This window comes from Phoca vitulina, unplaced genomic scaffold (genome assembly GCF_004348235.1).
Source record: "Phoca vitulina isolate PV1807 unplaced genomic scaffold, GSC_HSeal_1.0 scaffold2, whole genome shotgun sequence".
Taxonomy (NCBI): Eukaryota; Metazoa; Chordata; class Mammalia; order Carnivora; family Phocidae; genus Phoca; species Phoca vitulina.
In genome coordinates this window covers 91,428,564-91,438,454 of record NW_022589705.1, presented here as the reverse complement: position 1 = coordinate 91,438,454, position 9,891 = coordinate 91,428,564, and the positions used below count along the sequence as shown (strand labels likewise).

General features: G+C 46.6%; 1 protein-coding gene across 2 annotated transcripts in view; it reads left to right on the top strand.

Moving 5' to 3' along the window:
* The first annotated feature begins 2,109 nt into the window (after window positions 1-2,109).
* The window catches only part of PDPN (podoplanin), a 28,924-nt gene continuing 21,142 nt past the window's right edge, over window positions 2,110-9,891 (top strand). For both annotated transcript variants that reach the window (XM_032393342.1, XM_032393334.1), the window contains exon 1: window positions 2,110-2,469. In XM_032393342.1, the coding sequence (XP_032249233.1) occupies window positions 2,178-2,469 (292 nt within the window). In that variant the 5' untranslated portion in view covers window positions 2,110-2,177. The remainder of the gene's footprint in view (window positions 2,470-9,891) is intronic.

Below are 9,891 nucleotides of genomic sequence, written 5' to 3'. Positions count from 1 at the left end.
CAAGACCAGCATCACCTCTCTCTCCTCTGCTGTTTGCATTGCTGAGGAAGGTTCCTCCACTAGGTTCCCCCAGCCACTCTCCCATTACTTGAACCAACAGCATCTGGACCATGTCCATAGATTCCCTTGGTCCTGACGCTCTCCCCTCCCCCAGGATGGTCTCCAACAGGATGCAACTCCCTATTCCCTCCCCCTCCTCGATCCTCTACCAGAAAGGTCAAGTAACCAACCTTGTGGAATCTAGACTCATCCCTCGGCAGGTGCACGGCTGTGGGGATGGGGAGAAGGGCATATCCTTGAGTAATAACCTAGCCCCAAGCACCACTCCAAATTAGCTGATTTTAACCTGTTCTCTCCCACTCAAGCTTCATTTCATCCCTGTTTCCAACTGAAGATGGTCTTTTTCTTTCTTTTATTCAATCTTTTGTTTTGTTTTTTTACTTTAGAGTGGATTTGCATCTTTTCTCCATCTAACAGGCTGGACAGATGACATGTATCATTCAGTCTATAAACAAACATTCCTGATAATGCAGTAATAATAAGCTACTAAAAGATGGGGGAGGCAGTCTGATTATCTTCTCTATCTCTCTTATCTTTACACTTTCAACCCTTTGACCCTAGGGTCCCTTTCCTCTCTCTAGGTCAGGTATCAACTCCTATCTTGTAGCCCCAGGATAAGACATTGTCCAGATCTTCAGAAATGAGGAATCTCCCCACCCCAGACCCACAGAAGCCCACCTGCATTTAACTACACTGCAGTGTTTCACACACTGTTTGAGAAGCGAGGCCAGAGGACGTGGTTTATTAAATACCCCTGTGGACAAGTTTTCCTGCAACAGTGGCTTAATATGTAAATTTCCACAGGGCCTGATTTAAGGAGTTGGGGGTGGAGCCCAGTAATCTGAGCTTTTAAAGCGACCAATCCCTTGTGATTCTAATGACAAAATAAATTCGGAATCAGGGTCTGGGATGAGGATCTGAAAATAACCAGTTTTCATGCCAGTCAGGAGCTTTGGGGCATCTGCAGTTTCTTTCTGTTGAATGGAATTTGTGGCATCTTGGAAGAGGCAGAGGCCATGTCCCCATCTCCTCTTCTTAAAAAATTTTCTCTTTGGGGCGCCTGGGTTAAGTGTCTGCCTTCGGTTCAGGTTATGATCCGGAGCTCCTGGAATCAAGCACCCCACCATCGGGCTCCCTGCTCAGCGGGGAGCCTTCTTCTCCCTCTCCCTCTGCCGCTCCCCCAGCTTGTGCGCTCTCGTTCTCTGTCAAAGAAATAAATAAAATCTTTAAAAAAATGTTTCTTTTTAAGAAAATTCCAACAGTTCAGAAGGAAAGTAAAAAACCCGCAAGTTTGCCTGTTGCTAACACCCAGTACCTGAGATCAGGGCAAGATTGCTTAAACCAGTAAAGTGGGGATTATGGGGCCACATTCCAGGATTAAAAGAGATGAGAGCCCCTGGAAGTGAACATAGGTTTGGTGACGGTGGGCGGGCGGTGTCCTTGGACATTCTTGGGCTGCAGCACCTCACTGGGCGCCGCCATCCGTCTGTTCGTCCGTCCAGCACTACAGCGCTGCATCCAAAGTGAGGAGAAACAGATCTCCAACAGCCTTTTTTCTAAAACTGCCAGAACCAGGGAGTCCTCCAGACTACCCGCCCCCCAGCTCTCTAGGCAACACCCCCTCCAGAGCCTGCCTGCTCGGGTCCTCCAGACAAGGGAACAATTTACCAGCCCGATCCGCCCCTGGCCACCCAGATGAGGACGGCCACTTTTTTTAAAAAAAGACATCAAATTCAATATTTACAAGAATAATCCCAGGCTCAGTTCTAAAATTACTGGCTATAGAAGGAAGAGTTTACTTCTAACAAAAAAATAAATAAATAAAATAAAATAAAATAGGCTTGTGCCTTACTCTTTAAGAAACCCAGAATCATAAAGTAAAATACTTTAAAAAATAATAAATTGCTCACTGCATGCTCCCCCTTCCCCTCCTGTTGGGGCTCAGGGCTCTCCAGACGTCCCGGGGGCAGCCCTGCAGCTGTGGCCCTGTAACTTTAAACCTGGCCTGAGGTCATCGTTTTAGCGCTAGCCAAACAGAGGCAGAGGGCGGTCCTAGTGAGCCCCGGACTGAGACCACCTTAGGACCAGCGGCTCCCCGCCCTCGTCGGGAGAGATAAATGCTGACTCCTCGCAAAGTTTCCTACTGCAAAGTTTGCTCCTCCGCCTCCGCGGGAGAAGGAAGCTTGGGGATCCCTCCTACGCTGGGGCTTTTTTGCTCCCTGAATTCCAGCCCCTGTTCTCCCGCTCCACTGGGCAAGGGCCTCTGGCTGCAGAGCTTTTTCATCTTCCCCCAGCACAGAAACCAGTTGCTCGGCCCCAAAGAAAACAAGTCAACCGAGAAGATGTGGAAGGTGCCAGTTCTGCTCTTGGTTTTGGGAAGCGCGTGGCTCTGGGACCCGGCAGAAGGAGGTAAGACCCAGCAGAATGGCCGCCTGCCACCACTGCTGGTGGGGACTAGCGAGCTCAGACTTGCTGGAATGCCTGGGCCTGGTATTTGAAGTTGCCCGGGAAAGCCGAGGGGAACTGGGCGTGTGTGCGAGCCCACGAGTCCGGGGGACCCGGAGAAGGGGAGACAGTGGCTTAGCTAGTGGCGCGTCCCAAAGCAATGGTTGAGCAGGGTGGGAGGAGGAGCCCCCCCTCCATCGGATCCACAGGCAGCAAAGGTGGGGAGCAGAGGGGGCCTCCCTCCGGGCAGCCCACCTCCTGCAACCCTCTGCTCAGCTCATGAGAGAGAGGGTAGAAGGATAGAAGCAAGGAGCCTTCCATTGGCTGGACTGGGCTTTCCTATGGGGCTGTGTATGGGAGGAATGCAGATGGCCTCAGAAGAAGTTGGCCCCATATATGGGGGGGCATTCAGCAGTGCTGGGGTGGGGAGGACTCCCCTATGCAGCGACACCCTCAGGGCCCTATCAATGGGATGGTCTGGAAGAGGCCTCCGTTATCCTCCCTGGAGGCCTCCCTGCCCCTTTCCCCCTCCTGCCCCCTACCTCCGCTTCCCATCCTGCTTCCTTCTGCTGTCTGCTGTGCCGTGCAGATAGCATCCATGTACATCTGTCAGCATTTGATTTTTCTTGGGCTTTTATTTTTATTTGTTTCCCCAATAGAATATAAGCTCCCAAGAACAGAGCTCTGGCTTAGCCTTGATCCCCAGGGCCCCCAAAAAATCCGGCGCATAGTACTTGCTCACTAAATATGGATCGCAGGAACTGTAAGCCCCCTGGTGATCTTTGGAGTTGGAGGTTGCTGAAAGGGAAACTCCTGCATTTTCCAAATTGAGGATAGAGGTGGGCCGAGTACCAGAAAAATCCTTCTTGGAGGGAGTGATTTGCGGGAGGGTAGACCTGACCCAGGCATTTGTAATTCCATATGCAGACAATAATCTCCAGCCCTGGGGTAATTACACAGGGTGTACGAGTCTCTGCCCGGCTGTGGGCTTCAGAGGGACTTGAGCAACTATCTTTACGGGGCCATGGGCTATTCGTGGCAGTCCTATCTTTGGAACTTCTCTTTCCACTGGAATCCACACAGCTCTGCACTTCACTTACATTTCCCTTTTGGCGAGACAGTATGCAGATGACACCATTCTGTGCTGCCCAGGGCAAGGTGTGGGAGACCCCCAAACGGAGCCACATCCCAGTTCAGCTAAGGAAAGGCAGAAGCAGCTGGGCAGCATCCTCTGTTTCCTCCTCTGAAAGGGTTGGCTGTAATTATCTTTAAGCCAAAGTTTTTGAAAGTCAGAGGTACCCTAAACCGAGTGGTTGGCGGGAGGGGTGAAACTGACTTAAGCATCTATAAATCTGGTCTGAAAAAAAAAAAAAATCACCAGCCATTAGTTGGTACTAGAAACTGCCCTGCTAAAGAGAGAACCAGTCCCCCCTTCCCCACTCCACCTCCCCAGGCTGTGTGGGGGGCTGGCTGCGTGTGGATGCTGAGTTGCTGGGCTGCCGGCAAGCAGCTGAGGCCCAGGAAGGGTTTTGTCTGAGGATAATGACTGAAGCGCAGGGAATATGGATGAATAACTTCATTGAGCTGAGCTATTGTGGCCTCTGAGGCTGGGGGTAATTATGGTGATGAATTTTATTATCCTTCTCACAGGATTCTGCTCCCCACTGGCTTTCCCTCATCTAATGTATAATCTGGTTCAGTTTTGTAATCTGGTCCCATGTGTCGTCTCTTTGGAACTGAGTGGATTCAAAGGCGCTCTGTTGTCCACACATCTGGCATTTTCCTCAATTGTCAGGCCCCGCCCTCGCTCTGAACTTCCATCCAAAACACGGACTTCGGGGCTTCTCCGTTAGTTGGTTTGTTTTGTAAAATTCTGCATGCTCCTGCTTGCTGCAAACCCGCATGTGATTTTCCGGGACCGGTCCACCCAGGATTAATCATGCGGTGAACAAATTTCCCTGTGATTTCCCCGAAACTCTTGGCAGTCAGTTTTGGAGGCCCTGAGGCTCTCAGGAGTTGCTAAGAGTTTTTGTTGCACCGAGCATTTGATAAACACCAGGTCCGTTAAGAGTCTTTGTGAGGGAGGTCTATCCATTACACTGGTGTATGAGATCCAAAATAGCATTTAACGGAGAAAAAGCACATTTTTAAGAAGTATCCAAGCGTGAGAAGGCGAAGTCGGGACATGGTGAATAAGGCAGAACGCTGGCTGAGCAGAGGGATGCAGCCCCTTCTCTTTCTCTGGCCTCTGACATGCGTGGTCCATGAATCACTCTAGACCAGAGAATTATAAAGACCCCAAACCTTGGCATGACGGTGAGTGGTCTGGCCAAGTAGGGAGGACACCCCTCGCTCCCATTTCCATCCCCACCATGTGCTAGGAAGTCACAGTTCCCTCATTTAATCATTACAGCTCCTTAAATTATACATCATTATCTTCAGAATATGCCAGAACTGGGATTCAAAAACTGGGTCTAATTCCAAACCCCAAGCTCTTTTTAGTACATTACAAAGCCGCATAAAAACTAAAGGTTGCACTTGAAATTAAAGGTCAACGTCACTTTAAGCTCCTTACACATGAACACAAAAAAATTGGGGTGCCTGGGTGGCTCAATCAGTTGAGCGTCTATCTTCAGCTCGGGTTGTGATCTCAGGGTCCTGGGATTGAGCCCCGCGTCAGGCTCCCTGCTTGGCAAGGAGGCTGCTCTCCCTCTCCTCCCCGCTTGTGCTCTCTCTCTCTCTATCTCTGTCTCTCTCTCCCTCAAATAAATGAATAAATTCTTAAAAAAATATATTTTAAAGGTATAAAAAGTCCTTTATGTTACATACCTGCCATAATATTCCTATAAGAATGAAGATGTCACAGTACATTAAAATAGGATTCATTAATTCATTCCCCAAATGGTAATCCAGCACCTCCTGAATGCTTGGTACAGAGCCAGGTGCAGGATTTGAGCTGTGTGCACTTTGGAGAGAGGCACGCCTAATTTACAAAGCATTCCCCAGAGTCTTCGCCCGCGGAGCAACGGACCTGTGCTTTAAATTCCATTGCCTTATCTGAATATTTGTCATATTTCTGGCTCTAAGAACAGGCATGCCAGGTTACAACTTGTGGAAACGGTTCAGGAGAGGATGTAGAGAGACAGAAGACTCAGATACCTAGCAGTACCCTGGTGGAACTCATGGGAGCAATCTCAGTAAGATCCTGCAAGGCTCTCCAAGGAAGCCATGCCATTCCTGCCCCCCTGAAATCCCTCAAGGAAATATCCAGCAGGAGCGATTTGTTGGAAGAGAATCAAATGATTGGGGGGACAGGGTGGGGAGCACTTCCAAGCACTTAGCCAAGTCAGCGGTTACGGAGATAAGTCTTAGGATTCCCAGAGGGGTGGGCAAGAGATAAAGCAGCTCTGGATTGAAATTTTGAATCCTTTCCTTATCGATTTCTTCAAACTTTTTGGGAAAGGAAAGAGATCAGGCATTTTCTTCCAGGGCTATGAGATGGAGTCAGGTTAGGGAACAACGGGAGTTCTGCCAACTTCATCCAGGTGGGGAAAACAAGGCGGCTGCTTCTGTCCTTGCTGCACGCCCGAGCCCACCAGCCCAAGGCAAGCATTCCCTTGAGCTTCAAAGATAGGGGTGAGCGGGCTCTCCCTTCTTTTTGTCTAGCCGAGTGCCTTTGCCTGCGGAACTGCTCAGAGGAGGTGGGTTTGTCCTTTGAGGGGAATCTCACTAAGTCTAGAGGGAAACATACAGACCTGACCACCTCATTAGTTGTCTGAGGAGCTGCAAACTGAAATTGTTTAGGGCAATGCTCAATTTCATGCAGGGAGAAAAAAACAAAACGAAACAAAAATCAACAAACCTATCAAAGGATAATCACCTTTCCAGAGGAAGATGGGCCCTCCTCCACCTCTATCCAGGGGGAATAGAGGTACCAGTGCCCCAGACAGTGGAGAAGTAGCTCTGCGCACATGGGGTCATAATTGACATTGTTAATGTTTGCAGCATGTGGGGGATGTCAGTTACATAGAATACAGACGAGAAGCAGGGAAGGGGCGCTAGAAGATAAGTAAACACATTATTGATGAGCATGCAGTATTTCCTGCAGTTCATTACAATGTCTCCATCCAAAAGAATAAAACACAACTGACATAAAAAGCTGTTATCGAATGAATAGTATCCTGCCTGAGGAAGAAAGGTGTCAGTTTGCCTAGAATCTAGAAAGGGAGAGAAAAGGGATGAGGATTTGATGACGGTAAACCTGCCCTGCCCAAGGAAGTCATTTATTTAGCAAGTACATTCTGAATGACTGTTTTGTGAGTCAGGCAAGGCACACGTTATCCCAGCTTACAGCTAGTACGCAAGATGTCCTATAGGGTGGCCTTGGTGTTCTGATCTCAGTTACAGTGACTGTTCTATGATGAATCAGGGACCCCTGTTCCATCACAGTCTGGAAATGTATTCCACCCAAGAGCCCCACCCTTTGCCTTTGTTGTATGTACACCAGGTATTTCACTCTTGAGAAGGGCGCATAGCAAATGTGTACAGCATTGGAAAACTGTCTCCTGATGTAAATAAACTATTTGGTTTCCTGGCCTCTTGTAAGTCTGGCTAATGTGAAACAGCGTCATCTGAGTTGGATCACCCCATAATAAGATTAAATTTCTGAATCTATAAAGCTAAGGGAACTAGATTCTGCATGGGTGGTGTTAATAGTAGTAACTATGTAATAACACCTACTGGGTGCTTAGCACATTTCAAGCACTTTACAAGCCCTAGTTCATTTAATCTGTGCAACAGACCTACAAGGTAGGAACTATTTGTATTTTACAGATAGTGAAGAGGCTCAGAGAGGTTCAGTAACTTAACACGCAGACGCAGGTAGTAAATAGCAATGGTGAGACTCTTGAATCCAGGCAGCCCAACCCCAGAGCCCACGCTCCTAACCACTCATCACGACAGCCATGAGGTCAAGGCTTCCAAGGACACCCAGAAAAGTCAGCCTATTGATTTCTTCAAGTACCTCTTATAGCAGCACCACCACTTGTTTGTTAGATGTGTATTTCAGATTGATGAGGTTGGAACTAGGACATGGTCCTGCCCTCTTAAGCACTTACAGGGCATACATGTTATTAAGAACTTTAAGAGTTAGAGAAGAAGCATAAAGTGGGATTGCAGCTCAGAGAGAGAGGGAAGACAGGTGTGTGTGGTGTACATGTAAAAAGAACATACGAGACAACATAAAATGGCATGTCCTGAGCAGCAAACACCGTTATCAGCCACTCAGAGTTTGGAGATGAGATTCTTTGGCCATTGAGAGCTGGAAAAAAAGCTTAGGGGGGCAGATGGGGCTTGATCTTGGTTGTGAAAAATGGTAGGATTGGTTGGACAAGGTGGCAGGGAAAGGCAATCCAGGCAGGAGAAATTGCTTGAGCAAATGCACGGAAGTTAGAACAATCTGGAGTTTGTATGGGAAGATTCATGAAGGCTCGCTGGTGTTGGAGTGGGGGTAAATCGGGGAAAGGATGAGTCCCTACTAAGTGGGAGAGCTGAACCTTTTTCTGCAGGCAATAGGCAATAATAGTAAATGAAAGTGAGGTGAACCATGAATAGCAGTTGTCAGGGGAAAAAAAATGATGACAAGAACCATATGGGATTGAATCTAGTTTATGGGACCACTGGGGTGGGGGTCATGAGATGAGAGACTAAATGTGGTGACCACAGAATGGAGGATGAGATCAGATTTGGGGAATAGGAGCCAGCATGACTTACAGGTCAGAATTTCCTGATTTCTTATTCTTCCCTTATTTCCTGAGTTCTTTTTTTTTTTTTTTTTTAAAGATTTTATTCATCTATTTGACAGAGACACAGCGAGAGAGGGAACAGAAGCAGGGGGAGTGGGAGAGGGAGAAGCAGGCCCCCCCCATGGAGCAGGGAGCCCGATGCGGGGCTCGATCCCAGGACCTGGGATCATGACCCGAGCCGAAGGCAGATGCTTAACAACTGAGCCACCCAGGCGCCCCTTTCCTGAGTTCTTACTATTCGCCTCTTACAACATAACATTATTAAAATTTTTTTTGATAGTTAATTCGCAGATCATAAGATTAATCCTTTGAAATTGAACAGTCAGGGACACCTGGCTGGCTCACTCAGAAGAACACATGACTCTTGATCTTGGGGTTGTGAGTTTGAGCCCCACGTTGGGTGTAAGAATGACTTAAAAATAAAATCTTAAATGAAGAAATAAATTGAATAGTTAAACCACTAGAAGTTGCTGCCATTTTCACTCTCCCCCCTGTTTCCTGGCGACCACCGATCTGCTTTTTGTCTCTATAGATTTGCCCGTTCTAGGTATTTCATATAAATGGAATCAGACAATATGTGGCCTTCTGTGCCTGGGTTCTTTCACCCAGCATAATTTCAAGGTTCATTCCTATGGTAGTGTGTGTGTCAGAATTTTATTAATTTTTAATGGCCGAATAATACTCCGTTATTTATCCATTCACCACCAATTGATGGACATTTGGCTTGCTTCTGCTCTGGGGCTATATGAATAATGTGGCTATGAACATTCGTGTGGCTATGAACAAATCTTTATGTGGATGTATGTCTTCATTTCTCTCAGGTATATACCTAGGAGTATAATTGCCCGGTCATATGGTAACTCTATGTTTAACTTTTTGAGGAACTGCCAAACTGCTGCATCATTTTACATTCCTACCAACGATGGAGAAGGGTTCCAATTTCTCCACATCCTTGCCAACACTTGTTATTTTTGTGTTGTTTTGTTTCATTTCATTTTTTGATGGTAACAATCCTAATGGGTATGAAGTGGTATCTCATTGTGATTTTTGATTAGTATTTCCCTAATGACTAATGATGCTCAGCATCTTTTCATGTACTTTTTGGCCATTTACATATCTTCTTTTTCTTTTTAATATTTTATTTTTAAGTACTCTCTACGCCCAATGTGGGGCTTGAACTCACAACCCCGAGATCAAGAGTCACACACTCCACCAATGGAGCCAGCCAGGTTCCCCCATATCTTCTTTGGAGCAATGTCTATTCAAATCTTTTTCCCATTTTAAAATTGTTTTGTCTTTTTGTTGTTGAATTCTTTATATATTCTGGATACCAAACCTTTATTAGACATAGGAATTGCAAATATCCTTCCCAGTCAATTTCTTGATGGTGTCCATTGAAGCACAAATTTAAAAATTTTTGAAGTCCCATATATCTATTTTTTTCTTTTATTGCCTGTATTGTTGGTGTCATATCTAAGAACCCATTGCCTCAGCCAAGGTCACAAAGGTTTACTCTTGTGTTTACTTCCAACAATTGCATAGTTTTATTATTTTTTAAAAGATTTTATTTATTTATTTGACA